The 17,077-nt window shown below is 31.5% G+C and overlaps 1 protein-coding gene across 2 annotated transcripts in view; it reads left to right on the top strand.

The window, feature by feature from the left end:
- The window catches only part of ATP2A2_1 (Sarcoplasmic/endoplasmic reticulum calcium ATPase 2), a 49,995-nt gene that overhangs the window by 17,778 nt on the left and 15,140 nt on the right, over positions 1-17,077 (top strand). For both annotated transcript variants that reach the window (XM_051213606.1, XM_051213607.1), the window contains exons 7-11: positions 5,497-5,894; positions 8,379-8,622; positions 11,655-12,017; positions 12,683-13,018; positions 15,055-15,268. In XM_051213606.1, coding sequence (XP_051069597.1) covers positions 5,497-5,894; positions 8,379-8,622; positions 11,655-12,017; positions 12,683-13,018; positions 15,055-15,268 — 1,555 coding nt within the window. The remainder of the gene's footprint in view (positions 1-5,496; positions 5,895-8,378; positions 8,623-11,654; positions 12,018-12,682; positions 13,019-15,054; positions 15,269-17,077) is intronic.

The raw sequence follows: 17,077 nt of genomic DNA, 5'->3' as shown, positions 1-17,077 counted from the left end.
GATTATTAAAAAGAAAATCTCAATATCTATCATTTATAGATTTGAACATATGTGTTAAGTGCATATTAACCTATAGTAAAACAATACATTGAATAAATTATATTTTCAAATGTTAACCAATTTATCAATAATATACAGCACTGTAAAAATCAATTTATTGATTAAGGGAAATTTACTGATTAAAAATAGTTGAAGTAATGGAAACCAGTGATTAATGATATTGAATAACAAGGATATGATCTAAAAGTATATTTAGATTGTTAATTGTCTTCAGTTTGAATCTGTTGTTAACTCTATTCATTCATTGTTCATGATATTATCTCTAAGTTTTTATCCTTCTCTCGGTATTTTTTTTTCTCTTTTTTATGCCATGTTGTATGACAATATGAATGGATAAGAATTGAGAAAGTGATACTTATCAGAAACTGATGTCATCTGGCAAAACATTGAAGACTCAATTCTACTAGACAACTTCTAGATTTAGGTAGCTATATGTCAGGGGATGCTACACCGGCTGCACTAAAAGAGCTTGAATCTATAACCTTGAAACCTGACAGTGGATGTAAAGTATATGAATCCACTCGACGGAAACTCGATACTCCCAAATCTACGCCAACTTGCCAAATAAAACAATACTATTAATTATTGTCAGTAAACAATGTCATTGTCTTAATACCAACTTAATCAAGTCCAGGGATAATGGTATTATAGACGCCTAACCACCATAATTCTTTTTGTTTTCACAAGCTTAAAAACGTTTTAACTTTCATAGATATGTAAGAGGAAATTGGGAAAAATGTGATCCTATTATTATTAGTAGTAGTAATAAAAATAGTATTAATAGTGATAATAGTGGTAGTAGTAGTAGTATTACTACCATAATGATTATTAAAGACTGTCGTCTATAGTTCATTTGTGCAGGTTATACGCGGTTGAACTCTAATTTACATATAACAGTCAGTCCTAAGAGTATAAGGCACTATACAGTTTGTCGTTAGGTCACCGATCCAAACATTTTTCGGTATAGATATTTGAGGAATGATGGTACGAAATTAGCGTTTACACACATTCTTAAGTTTACTAGTTAGTTGAATAGCTGAATGACATGGAACAACTTTTCTTGAAGTTAATATTAGTCAGTCTATAACCATATACCAAGCGATTCGATTGAATGTATAAAGATGGGCGCAGCATATAAGAATGCCATTTTCACTAGAAATTTTATTGAAAACCATGAACCTCATTATGTCTGTGTTTTCATTTAGTATATTAGAATGATCTACTCTGACGTTCTAACAATATATGGTTGTTGATAATCCCAGACTCTCAAAATGAAACTTCTGGTGAAAATTACACTTTTATATGCTGCACCCACCCACCAAGTAGAGGAAAAATTGTCTGGCGATACTAGATAGTGTACACTTGCTTAAGATTGGAAAATGGCCGGAATACTACGGCCAACTCAGAGTGGCAGGCGAAAAAAAACAAATTGAAATTAATATACATAGCAGTGTTGGAATTTCATACTGGAAACTAATCATTCCGATGAAAATAAACATTATAACAGGCAGTGGAATAACCATTAATCATTCTTGTTTAATTTACAATCATTGTTTAAACTCTTAAACCGTAAGACTAAAATTACTTTATACCTTTCTTTCGACGAACTAATTTTTCTCCCTGTATCATAATCTTATACGCTATTTTTTATATATAACTACCATTGAAGTAACTACTTCTATGAATTTGATGTCCATCTTGTTATGCTAATGAGGTATGGCAAATTGAACCGATGCATATGTGGGCCGGGTTGTACGTCATAGCTGACTGACAGACTAACGATCCCTTAGACTTCAGCAAAAACATTCACTCATTACTCTAATTGATTTTCACCAACAATCCAGTTAATATCAGTTGATGATGAAAATAATCTTTTTTGCTTTCTGTTAACTCAATTTATAATGCGTACGGAACAGTTGAAAGTTTTTTTAACACTTGTACATCCTACATTATTTATGTTTGCACGTGTAGAGGAGTTTTAGTGTGTGATGAGCATTTATGTATAAGTTATTTAGAATTCATGTCTAACTGTTACCAAACTTATCTGTATTGTATACATTATAGGATCCTTAATTTCTTTTTTTAATGATTGAAATTTCTCCCTTTCTATCAAACTACTGCACGAATGAAATTTAACTATAAGGTATATGTGTACGCATAAATGAAAACAGTCATTATGTACAACAGTGAATGATGAAGTCACTAAGAAAAAACCTGATAATTTTAAAGATACTAATATGACTGATATGTCCGCGAGGCGGTGTCGTGGATGCGTACTGCTGAGGAGTCCCGAAATGGGATGAAACGACCTTCCAGTGCTTCAAGGTTTTCCATGGTGGACTAGCTTCAATTGACTCATGATCTCAACTATTGAAAATACTAGTATGAAATTTTACGAAAAAAAGTGGAACATAAATTTATATGAGATAATTTCTGATAGTATTCATTCTTTTAAGAATATTGATTTCACCTAATCTACTTATTCTGATTGGTTAATAGATATTATGGATTGGTGATTAGATTTGATTGATGGAAAAAATACACCTCTATTCTCTCTCACTCTCATTCTCCTATTAGATTTTCCGTATAGGATTTGCTCCTTTTCTTTTGTCTGAAAAAAAAAAGAATAAATACTAGGCAAAGTTCGGCAGATTTTCAGTATATGTGTATTTATTCAAGAAAAGAACTACGTGTGTGTATATTTTTATGTGTAGACAAGTATAGATGTGTTACATACATGTACATTATATGCATGTTAATACGTGTACCTGGTACTGAATACATATGTTGTAAGTGTGCATAGCATTATAGATCTTTAAAAGCATGATAACCTACTGGTCAGACAATCAGTTCAACCATAGGCTCAGAAGTCTTCACAATAAACACTGTTGATTAGATGAAATCTCATTTTAATTATATTCACTTAGTCGCTGTATATTAATGTATTTTTACTACTTACTTCTATCGCATTTGCAATTGCACTATGACTTAGACATTGTTATACGCTTTGATGTCAAAATATAAGTCATGCGTATAGGAAACGAAAGTTTGTGAATGACCAAATCAATATAATAGGTAACAGATTCGTGTTGATCACTAACAGTGTGTGAATTTGCATAGACTCCCTGAATTTTTTGTTTAATGAAATTGGTTAGGTTAAAAATTTGTAGTCGGTATTATTTACATACAATAGAATAGAGTTGCTTGGTTTAATTTACTTGGTGATGGAATTTGTATGTATGATTCAATACATATCTTTTTCAACGATGACTTCTTGATTTCATCCCATCTCACTCAATTCTATTACTTTTAAATCTTTAGTTCTTCTTAAATACTTTTCTTCTAGTTTCTTATTCCCGATTTGTGGTTAAGAAATAAGTTGTTAACGTTGTTGAAGGATTTATGAAGAATAAAGAATTTTCATAGCTTAGATTGCGAATCGATCTTAGATAGACCACCACTGAAAACATTGAAGAACCGGACAGCTTTTTCGTCCTGATATGGGACTTCTCAGTAATGATTATGCACGACTTCGCCAAGAAGAATCAAGCCCAGGACATTCGGCTGCGCAATATTGTGAATTGAATGAAGTTAGACATATACACCATTAAATCTCATCTCAGCAGTATAGAGGTTAAGTATTTCCTCGCGTGACTGAAAGCCTTGGGTGCTATCCTTTGTGTAATGGTCTTAAATGTGCATTGGCATATCGGGAAGAAACAGCTGTCCAATGTTCCCATGTCTTTAATGGTGGTCTACCTAAGATTAGTTCGTGATTCAAACTACGAAAATATCATTGTGATTTAAGTCAAATTTACTCAGTAAACACACACAAGTTTATTTACTCGTCTTCAAGTTGTGTGCAAAATTAATATGACTATGCAGCTGACTGGAACTGAAGTTGATTGAATGCAGTTTGAAATTGTAACATAAACGCAGAATAAATTAATTACTATGCTACCATTTGAAATTAAGTGTCTAACGACTAATATTCATAGTACTGTTGCATTAATCAGTCAGTAATATTAACTGAATACATCTTGAAAATAATTAAAATAACCCACTGTGACATTGAATAAAAATAATAAAGAGAACTCACTGAAGAAAACTTTCTTTTCGACGAAATCGTTTACTTAAGCTGTACATTCGTATTTATAGTTATATAGAAAATACATGTCTATAGAGGGATAGAAAAGATTGAATCATAAATTGATTCGAGACTTTTATTATCAGATGAGGCCGCACAATAATCAATGGTTAAGATAAGAATATAAGGCTGGAAATAATTTACGGGTCTGAATTATCAAAGGTAATCTTGAAAATACTATAAAAAATAAACTACATTTTAATAACCTTTACAGTGGTTAATTTGTTTTCTGAACAGGTTAATTAGTACGTCTTATTGATTTTGTCCAAATGGTTTTTCATCACTGGGACGAATGATCGACTAGCTACAAATTTTCTTTAAAATAGACGATAGATTTTGTTTTCAGTCAAGGTGAATCATCGACTAAAGCAAATTACATCATTTATAAACAATGAACAATCGATTAAATAATCTGCAAGAAATTTCTCATGAACTAACATTCTATTGACTGACATTGGTTAGACAAATGTTAAAAACTAGGAAAAACAAGACAGCTGTTTGATCCTCATATGGAACTTCTCAGTTGTGTACATCCTTGACTTACTATGAATCGAAGAAAAATTTTCCTCATAGACTTTATCAACTGAACAACTATTGTTAGCTGGACAGTATTGGATAGCTACCTTATTCAAGCTTGTGACATAACAGCAATGTCCATTCAAGATTTGGAAATGAATTACATACAATGAATAAAGGTTGTGATCTATCAAGCAAAGCTAACTATACTTTAAGATGTGAAACAGAATATTTAAACATAATGTTTGAGATGGGATGGTATTCAGTTCAATGCTTGAATCAATACTGAGTATTTGCAATAACCAGTCAAATAAATATCCGGTTTATTTCTAATACATAAATTATTAGGTTAATCTCCACCCAAACATCTAAGTGGCAACACTTCTGACTGCAACTCAAAGTGATCGTGACGACAACACTTCAGGGAACATCAGGTGTTTGCTAAGAATAAATAAAGCTTGTTGGTGTGTACCAGCTAGCATGATGTTTAGACCCAACGATTCTGGTGTATACCTTCAACAACATAACTAAATTTTATTATCTGACAGTTTGTTTAAACTTGTGCGTACTTCTTGATGAAGAATACTAACAAACTCAATATAACATAGTATTTTAAGGAATTTTAGCAGTTATTTTCAGCAACTGGACATCTCATTATGTTTCTTTTTAGTCACGTTGCTTGTTCGATTGACGGGAACTAACCCAGTGTACTATTCATGACCCTTCAATTTCAAAAATTTTACTTCATATTGTTCACTTTTTGAAATAATTAGGTTATTTCAATTATTTGTGTCGCTGTATGGGCAATTAATATCGGACATTTCAATGATCCAGCACATGGTGGTTCTTGGCTAAAAGGTGCCATTTATTATTTTAAAATTGCTGTTGCCTTAGCTGTTGCTGCTATTCCTGAAGGTTTGCCAGCTGTGATTACAACGTGCTTAGCATTGGGCACACGTAGAATGGCTGCTAAAAATGCTATTGTCCGTTCACTTCCATCGGTTGAAACATTGGGTTGTACAAGTGTTATTTGCTCCGATAAAACAGGTACACTGACTACAAATCAAATGAGTGTATGCAGAATGTTCATCTTTTCTAAAGCTGATGACAAAGCACCAGAAGTGCATCACTTTGAAATAACTGGATCTAAATATGCACCAGAAGGTGAAGTGTAAGTTACAAATTTTGATGGGAGGTTACTTTATTTCTCAAATTATTTATGATAACACAAAAGATTCATTTCGTCTTTTAGAGAAAGTGAATTTCAAAATATGTTAAATGTTTAAAAGTTAGATTAGTAGCTTACAGTCGAATCCAGGATGAGTCTCAAATAGAATGAAACGTTCATCCTGGGTTGCACTATTAACGACAATTAAAACATGTGACCAAATGACAATTTCGAAGCAATTCCTCACAAAATATACGAATGTTGAAAGAGACCAGTCACTTGTTGTCTATAGTTTTAGCAATGAGGATATAAAAAAGTCCCGTGATTTGTAACAAAATAAGATGATTATTAGGAAAGGACTTGATAAAACTTTATCTTATACTGTAGATAATATTTAACATTTATTACTAACATATATGGAACCACTAAAAAATTATTGAAATGTAGGGTGCTGTTTGTGTTTGAATAAACGATAATCATGTATCTGTTCAAATCTTCACGATAGGTTACTTGGCATTCCATTATAGTTATCATATATGTGTGTGTTTGATAAATGAAGTCATGAACAAGTGCTGATTGACTTCAACAGTTTACGTTTGCAACAAAATGATAGGTTGAGCTAGAACGGAAAGTACTGGAAACTGAATCCCAGACTTTTGGGTAAATGTTAACACCATGAAACAGGGAAACACAATGAACACATCTCTCCAGTCCTTTTCACTTATGAATTACACGTTAGAACAGATCTCTAATTCAATAATGACAAGAAAACAACTACTATTACTTAACGGCACTGTCCACTAGTATTAATCTTTGTGTATGTGAAGAATATTAGTGTTTTAATTGATGTACTATATTCACGTGATTATAATTTACGTATGAATAAATAAATGAATTAATAATGAAAAGTATGTCATTTGTTCAACATAGCTTTATTTATCACCACTATAGTTCAACTACCAGGAAATAGAATGTGAGAGTACAATACAATACTCAATGTACATGATCAGTCACCATGTATTTTCCGTATATGCGTTGATCCACCAATTTGATTAATGGTACTGAGACAAGAATTGCCTGATCAAATAATATATTATTCTACAAATAATAATTAACATGACCCATTATTCAGAATGATTAGTTGAAATGTTACTCGAAATATGCACAAGGACCATCGTTTTTCTTGATAAATTATTCTGATAAGTAATTTATATAAAAAACAATATAGTTTCTTCTAAATGAATCCAATTTAGTTGACCGATAATTCAGAAGACATCAAGTTTTTATTTGGTTTATCATAATCATATCAGATCACACACCATGAAGCATCACGAAAAGAACTGTCATTTTATATTTTATACACAAAACCGCACTAAACTAGATTCCTGATATAAACAACTGATTACAACGTTATTTATTTAACCATTGATTATCCGACTTGAAAGTCCACATCTGTGTTTTGATCTAGGTTACTTGCTTACTTACTTAATTACTTACTCCTGTTACTCCTCGTGAAGGAGCATAGGCCACTCACAAGCGTTCTCCATCCATCCCTGTCCTAGGCAATCCTTTCCAGCTCCTTCCAGTTTCTATTCATCCTTTTCATATCTGCTTCTATTTCCCAACGTCATGTGTTCTTCGGCCTTCCTCTCTCAGGTTTCCCTTCAGGATTCCAAGTTAGGGCTTGCCTCGTGATGCACTTTGATGATTTCCATAATGTATGTCCTATCCATTTCCACCGTCTTTTTCTAATTTCCTCTTCATCTGGAAGCTAGTTTGTTCTTTCCCACAGTAGGATGTTACTGATGGTATCCGGCCAATGGATGTTGAGTATCTTGCGTAGACAGCTATTTATAAATACTTGTGCCTTCTTGACGATGGCTGTAGTAGTTCTCCAAGTTTCAGCTCCGTACTAGGTTACTAAGTATTATATGTGCTCATAATATATGTACTTAAAACTAAATATATGTACTTAAGGCTATTTGTCTTTACCGCCCAAACTTACAGTTTTTTCTGGAATTATAATCATTTCATATAGCTTTTAAAATACATTATATATCTGTCGCAATATTTCATTTAAATATGTCAAGTGATTATACTTTTGCTTTAGACCCTGCCATCAAAATGATAACTGTATAATGAAGGTCAATGTTGTAAAAGTAAGCCGGAACTGGTGGAATTCAACGGTGACAAGGCGATTACTCACTGAAGAAAATAGAATATGGTTGGGCTGTCGTAAAATTGTCTGTAAAACTATTGTATACCGGATGAGTAGTCTAAAGGTTAGGCTCCTGCTTCGGGACCTCAAGGTCCTGAGTTGAATTTCCAGAATACTAATTAAGAATAAATGAAGTTAATCAACTTTATTTAGATCTTTCACAGTTTTTTTCTCAGTAACGGTTACATGACTTGTAAGTAATGTCTCTATAATCGTAAAATCACATTTTAACTATTATTTGATTTATCATTAATTTTGTATTTATGTAGATTTTTAAATGGTCAAAAAGTTGAATCTGGTGAATATGATGGGCTTGTTGAAATTGCAAATATTTGTGCCATGTGCAATGATTCAGCTATTGATTATAATGAATCTAAGCATGTTTATGAAAAAGTTGGTGAAGCGACAGAAACTGCATTATGTTGTTTGGTTGAAAAGATGAATGTTTACAAGACTTCAAAATCTGGATTATCCAAGAAAGATTTAAGTATGGCTTGCAATCATCAAATTCAGGTATATTCTAACCGAAGTTTCCGTTGTTTTTTTTTACAGTGTTAATTTACTGCATTTTACTTATTTATCAATGTTTTCTTGAAGAGAATTCTTTTTAAGATGGCTTTCTTTTGTTCAAACTTCATTGTGGTGGGATTAACCTTGGAACAGATGTATATTCAATTCATTCACATTAATAATTAACAGAAAGGTCGTCAATATGGACAAATATGAGTGCTATTCCGGATGGTAACCGCACCATACATTACTCTCCGATACTGAAACTAAGTGGAGAATTCTCAGAGTTGATCAGTTAATTATGTGGCACCGAAGTATGGAAAATGTATAAGACTGGTATCCATCGATTAATCACCACTCTCTGGTTGTGTAAGGGGCGGTACAACTCGGTGGCTTCAGAAGTTATTATACATGGCTCAGAATAGAAAAAAATGACAGCGCTGCCTTGATTTTTTTGTATTCATTAAATTGAGGGAAATTTCTTTAACTGAAAGTAACAGTTTTCGGTTGTACTTTTAATTGAACTTCATCAATTTAATGTTACAATAGATCTTCGACATTTGAATAAAAACCTTGGAAGTCATATAAAATGGATTACCCATCTGATAATTTTAACAACTTTATGGATAGTTGCGATTTAATAATCATTTGGAAATCCTATATAGTGAATATAATGTTAACTTTAGTTTAATTATAAACAGTTACGTCTAAATAATTCTAGCCATTCACTAAGTGGACTATCAAATTTGGATGTTTTTAATTGCACTCAACATCCATTAAATGACAAATAAAACATTCTTTTTGTTAAAACATGTTTTTTTTAAAAAGCTAATATCAGTTGAAGTATCATAAAGAAGCATGGAGCACTGAAAAACTGTTTCGTTTTAGTTTAAGATCCTAAATGAGCTTGAACTTTTGAGTTATTTGACATATATTAAAATCAATCAGTCAGAACTGTATAGGTTAACACTTTTATTTCAGTCAGTTCATGATATAGCACGATCTGTATCCAACGTTTTCAAGGACCTACTGTCTTCTTACCCCCCCCTAACCCTATTAATTTGACTCGGTTATTCTCAGTTTCTTACAACAATAAAAAAGACAAATAGCTTTACGAAACCACCTACATTCACGTCCTTAAGTGATTTCTTTTCCTAAAAAATATATAAACAATATTTTAAATAAAAAGCATAAATCAAGTTTACAGTTTGTAACAAGCTATACCCTATTTAATAATGACAATTCTACTGTAAATTTCATTCATTTAAAAGTGTCATCACATTGTATATGATTTCATCTCTTTAAGATGAATATAATTAATGGACTTTACTGAAATACTTCAATAATAATATAGTATGAATAATAAATCATTGGTAAATCAATTTTTGCAAAAGAACATTAACTAAGCACTAAATACTTATGATTACCAGATTAAGACAGTTAAATGTAAAGTAGTTATTTAATGACATTTTTGAAAACCAAAATTGAATGTCATTCATCAGTAAAATACATTTTGTACAATACATATAACAAATAATTGACAATCTGTTCAAAATCTCTACCCATGATTTGTAAGTATACGTTGTATTATATGCATTAGGACAATGAATGATGAATTGTTACTAATTATATCAGATAATAGATAAGTGGTAACGATGAGATTATTAGATTCTGGTAAAAAAAACCTATCGCAACTTATATAGAGTAGACAGAATGTGACTAACAATAGGATCCAGGACAGTCGTTTCGTCTCATTCGGGACTCACCAGCAGGGTGTACTTGATTCCCAGAGTTGATGTTCCACTGTTAGCTATATTCTATCCACTTGTAACTTATTGGTTATATTGAAGCCACCAGCACTTAATGCACATATACCAAGACTGGTCAAATTTCAATCGAAATATCAAAAAAACAGGATAATCTAAACCATTACAAATTACCATAACTCAGATTAGTATAATATGATTTCCAGTTCCATAGAAAGCAAACTGATTTTCTAACTGATAACTAGAATGAATTCATTGGCATCTCGGAAGAATAATAGTTTAATCACTTCTAAAGCAATGTTATTTTCCTAATATCAATCAGCTGATCCGTATGAAATAATAGCATTGAATAACCACTTCAGTTGTGAGAAGCATAGAAAATTCAGAAGCCAAATACAATAAATGGATCGATTATTTATGCACAACAGAGATTAAACAAGTAAACAAGAAAGCTTGAAATTTTACACCAAATCCGGTACTGTCACTACATATGCACTTTGAACAACAAACCAACAACGATTTATGACTAAGAAAACGTTAAATTCATAATAAGAATCTGTGTGGTACAAGCTAGTGGCTATCTCAGCTCACTATTTCAGCGAATAGAACGTTAAATGATTAAAGTGAAAGGTACTAGGTTTAAGTCCTTGTATCAAAATCAACACGAATTTAGGTTCATCTAACTGGCAAGAAGAAGCTCAAGTTCTCGATCCGTCTATTTGAAATAAATTGAAAGGATATTATTCAAATTCAATCATAGTGTCACTTAAAAGATGTTATTACAGTCATTAAGGCCTGAGAAACAAATTAATTATCAAAAATGGGACTCTGAATAAACAGAATACATTTTCAGTACAGTAAGGTTTTATTGAAATATAATTTGAAACTCTCGTCATATGTACTAGACATAATACAGTTTACCTAAATGTCAGAAATAGAGTGAGGTAAATGTGACTTTGTCATTTCAATTGTTTATTGAATGACTTGTTATTAGATGTGATTTTAGTTTGAACTTGGATGGATAAGCACATCCCCATTTCAGTGCAAACTATTGCATTCCAATTACCTATTCACATATGAAATAGTCAAAGTCGAACTTAGAAACTGGAAACGTTTAACTATTCCCAAATGTGTGAGGTTACTCTTCAAGTTTCCAAATGTATTTTGCACTTACTTATGTAAACAGCTTATTTATTTACGATATTTCTTTTATATATATATATATATATATATATATATATATATATTTTACGTTTAAAACCATTTCAGACCATGTGGAACAAAGAGTTCACTCTAGAATTTTCACGTGATCGTAAATCAATGTCTGTTTACTTACAAGCTAAACCAGCGTTTTCATCCAAAGTCCCAGCTACTGCAGGTTCCGGAGAGACAGGACCTAGAATGTTCGTTAAAGGTGCGCCTGAAGGTGTATTGGATCGGTGCACATTTGTACGTATAGGCAATAAGAAAGTACCCATGACACCTGCATTGAAAGCTGAAATAGTGAAACATGTAGCATCTTATGGAACTGGTCGTGATACGCTAAGATGTTTAGCTTTAGCAACATGTGATGCGCCAGTGAGCAAAGCACAGATGGATTTGGAAGATTCGACTAAATTTGTTAAATATGAAGTAAGTTATATGACTAATTATACGATTGTTAATAATCCACAATCTATTGACTTTAAGTTGAAACGAATCAATGTAAAAAAAAACGGGGTAAGATCTATCATGATTAAGCTGTCCGATCAAAGGTAATTGGTTAACAGTTGTTAATCTGAACATAATGTTTAAATTAAGTCATTAGGATTAACTAAATTGTTTCTCAACCTATCAGTTTTTTAGGATGAAGTATGAGATATCCACACTAAAAAATCTAGAGAATGGAGGTAACTAATCTTCTAAAGTATCAAACTATATAAATAATGACTTCAATGAGATATGAAATCTCTTCCTACCTCGTAGCATATTCAAGTGTAGTACACGACACCTTAAATCTATATTGTTGTCAAATTATTAGATTGATTAGATTCAATTCTCAAATAGTAGTCCATTCAACAATATTCCTTAAGTGAAATAATGTTCTAACTTTTCAACTCAGTAAGTGACATTGAAAATTTAACCTATACATCATTATATAGATATTCAGTTGTATTATTCATGAATAACTTTTGTTATACTGCTTGATTACACAGACATTTAATTAGTATTCAAATTTCACTTTAATATAAATAAAAAAGATATGATAATAGTTTCAGAATGAATCAATTTTATACTATAATTTTCTTTACATTTAGCAAAATTTAACATTTGTTGGAGTTGTCGGTATGTTGGATCCACCACGTATGGAAGTATTTGACAGTATAGCAAGATGTCGTAAATCTGGTATACGTGTTATTATGATAACTGGTGATAATAAAGCAACAGCTGAAGCTATTTGTCGACGTATTGGTATTTTCGGTGAAGATGAACCAACTACGGGGAAATCTTTTACAGGACGTGAATTTGATGCATTACCAATTGAAGAACAAAGAGAAGCATGTAGACGAGCAAGATTATTTGCACGTGTTGAACCTATGCATAAAAGTAAAATTGTAGAATTTCTTCAAGAAGATGGTGAAGTATCTGCTATGGTAAATATATCATGTGTATTATTTTCATAAAATTACTTTCAAATCAAGTGTTAGTTATGCTTTTAAGTTCTGTATGAAAACTTCCTTTAAGTTGTTGAAGGATCTAGAAATAATGTACACTGATAAAATATCGCAACGTATTTTCATTTGATATTATTTCCAATTCAATCAACTGATGGATTTATGTATTTATGTGCATACTATACCTTGAACCCCATAAATATTACATTAAGATCTAGATCATCATTAAGATGTTGAATTACACTAACCACCTACTGTTCAACAAATACTAGTTATTAGACGTGAAACTTTCTTTCAGTTAATTTACAAAACTATATGAAAGTGAATTTATAGAATTATCAACTTTCCAACATTACTGTCGATTACATTTTTACGATATTTTGCACTTGTTATTACTAGAAGTTTGGGTATTCGATTTATCTCGTTTCAATATCTTCTAATAAATTGGTGTTTTATAGATTGTGTATGATTATGACATAGTTCGTATCGTAAACAGTGGTAATAAATAACTCAACTATCTTCAGAGTATGTATACTTTCACAATATTTATTTCACTGTATGTGATCAATCCCGAAAAATACGTAAGCTGAGAACATAGAATCGTCATTTCATGGGAAGTAATTGACCATACCCATGTAGTGAACATAACACGAGTGGGGACAATCGAATGTATTTAACACAAAATTACAGGACTTGTTAATAAAATCTAACAATCATAAAGTAAATGCTTAATTTGCAAAATGTCCATCAATTGCCTCAAAATGACTCAGACTTCATTGTTCTTCCATTTTCATACAAATTGCATTTAGTTTCCATTCCTTACTGTTCGATCCTCTTGTCTCTCTGCTGCCAGACCTTCTATTCACGACTAACATCATATACTACTTATGTCAATATAATTAGCATACACCACATCCATAAAATCTAGGTTCCTAGAATGTTCTTTTTTGTTATCTAAATACACTATTATGATAAGGAGGCTACAATGAGACGATTTAACACTTTGAAATTGTGAAAGGGATGAGTTAACTAACGCTTCTAGACTTCTAGCGATGTTTTGTGATATGGAAACAGAGAAAGGAAAAAATATTGTCATAAATGGACAACATTTTGAATAAGATTTATGCAACTTAAGGTCTGTGAAAAATCGTTTTGATGACTACAAATAGCATATTTATTAGAGAAAAAAATGCATAAAACTAAAGTAAAATTACAATGAAAAACAAAAAAAAAGTGCTGAAGTTGATCAAAATTATATCATTCGATCTAAATGAACAGAGAACAACACACGCGAAATATGAAACAGCTTGGATTAATTAGATCAGGTTAAGATTAAATGAGTACATTGGACATTGTGTTCTAATCACCAAGTAGATATTGTCAAAACTTTTGAATATTTAAAGATGAGATCTAATCAACGTCATATTCTATAGACAATTTAACTTTTTAAATCATCATGTTCAGATCAATTATAATTGTCTTATATACATTGATGGCATTCTATATTTGATTTATGCTTATTTTATCTTGATAGTTCAATGGAATTTATTTAAATTTCACTTTTCACTATAGATTAAAATAATATTAGTATCACGAGGGGTTTTGTGGAAATTATAATAATTTTAATAGTTGAGATCACCATGGAAAACCTGGAACATTGAATGGCCGTTTCGTCCTATTGTGGCACTCCTCAACAGTATGCCTCCACGATCTCGCCTCACGAGATCCGAACCCAATTTCGTGGATTAGTTGAAGTTAGACATTAATACCGTTGGACGCCGGCTCAGTGATCTAGAGGTCAAGCGTTTGCGCTCGAGACCGGTAGGTCCTGGGTTTGAATCTTGCGAGGCGGGATCATGGATGCGCACTGCTAAAATAACATTGCCTCATTGCGTAATAAAAATTTTTCATTTATATTAAAAACACTATATCTTTACTCATCTACTATCTACTTTCCTTACCTTTTCTAATATAACAAAACAAAAATCAATTAATTATAACCATATTACTAACAGACCGGTGATGGTGTAAATGATGCACCAGCATTGAAAAAAGCAGAAATTGGCATTGCTATGGGAAGTGGCACAGCTGTAGCTAAATCAGCAGCTGATATGGTATTAGCTGATGATAATTTCAATTCTATTGTTTTGGCTGTTGAAGAAGGACGTGCTATTTATAATAACATGAAACAATTTATTCGTTATTTAATTTCATCAAATATTGGTGAAGGTTAGTTGATTTTATTTTGATGAAATTAGATAAGACTTTATTTCTAAATAATGGTTCAATTATCATATAATAAGCGAATAGAGGTTAAAGTCTAATGGGAAGAATTACAAATCTAGATTTTGCTGATATCAGTACTTACTATCCAAATCAGTTCATAAATGTCTCTAAAACTTATATATCTAATTCATCGAATTTCATAGTTTAGATACTAAATGTTTATAAACAACTCTGTCATGGGCAATCCTTTCCACTTTTTTACAGTTTCTATTCATTCTTTTCATGTCTGCTTCTTATTCTCAACGCAGTGTATTCTTTAACCTTCCTCTTTTTCGTTTTCCTTCAGGATTTAAAGTTAAGGCTTGCTTCGTCATGATTTCCGTAATTTATTTCCTATTCACCTCCATCGTCTTTTCCGAAATTTCCTTTTCAACTGGAAGCTAGTTTATTCTCTCCCAAAGTAGACTGTTGCTGATAGTAGTTTAGGATAGGATCATTTCACATTATTTTCATTTAATTATTTTTTTCCGTATTAACTGTTATTTATCTGGCTTAGACAACAGTTGATTAGGAAATGAATTTTCTTACCCTCTGTTAAATATTGTTTCGAACTGCAAAAACGACATATTTTGGAACTATTTAAAAGCCATAGCCAATGCAAAAGTTGAATAACATTAAAACAGCTGTGATATAAATTTATTATTCACACCCAGCATTGCATTAATGAACAACTTTATACTCTTATCCATTTGTTTTCTTGAAAACTGTCCTCAAGAGTTTACGAAATGATTACCATTTTAATAACAACGAGCTCTCTTAATCACGCTATCATTAGTTCACATTTAAGTTTGAACATGGTTACAATCAGAAATAATTTGTTTTACAAAGGGACATATCTTTTTATAATTGACGAGAAATGTCCACTTAAAAATATTGAGGATATATTTCGGTAACATTCAAACCAATTTCTATTTTTCTACATACTGATGGTCATACCCTCAAAACTTATTGTCAGGGGTAAGGAGAAAACTACAGTCACTTTAATGTCATCCACGAAAGTTCATCATTTTACCATAAATAAAATTATCAAGTTTAATTTGGCCAGTGTAATACAGTAAATCTGTATTCATAATTATCGGTCCTGATGACTAAGCTATTTTTAAAAATTGTTCGTTTAAATGTTCTTTGTATTGGAATATTGTGTAGGAGATCTTTAGGTCAGTAAAAGTGGTTCAATTTAACTGTCATGTGTTATAATAACATTTAAATAGATTTATAATCTAGTAATAAGTAGTTAATATTTAACGTTGTAATACATTTGTACAAGTTATGCAATCATGCATAAGTAATAAGGAACTAAATATAGGGGAGAACTGGAAACGAAAAGTGATCATGTGAGATCGAATTTCAAAGGTCAAAATGATAACGAAATTCCATAAATTGGAAATAATAGTACAAATAACTTAGTGTTAAAATGATGCGTTTGACGTGATAAAAATTTATTTTTAGATAAATAAAAAGGATTTAAATTTTCAAATCACTAAAGCTGTGACTGGCTTTGGAATGAAGTTTCGGTGGGCTCGAAAGATGTGTTCAGATCATTTCTATGATCACAGTCTAGCTGCTTCGATCATGCATAGCAATGGTGGAAGTTGGAAGTCTGTTGATAACCAGGAGTAATTGTATGGTTTGACTTAATCCTGTAACTATCTTTAAATATGTCCAAATATCTTTATCTGCATAGACCGATATGTTCTTATTATCTATGCTTGATCAGATGTATGTATAAACTGATAAATACTATAGGCGGTG

Source organism: Schistosoma haematobium, chromosome 3, assembly GCF_000699445.3.
Source record: "Schistosoma haematobium chromosome 3, whole genome shotgun sequence".
In the NCBI taxonomy this organism is placed as follows: domain Eukaryota; kingdom Metazoa; phylum Platyhelminthes; class Trematoda; order Strigeidida; family Schistosomatidae; genus Schistosoma; species Schistosoma haematobium.
Note: the sequence above shows the minus strand (reverse complement) of the source record. Positions and strands in the feature narration are given on the sequence as shown.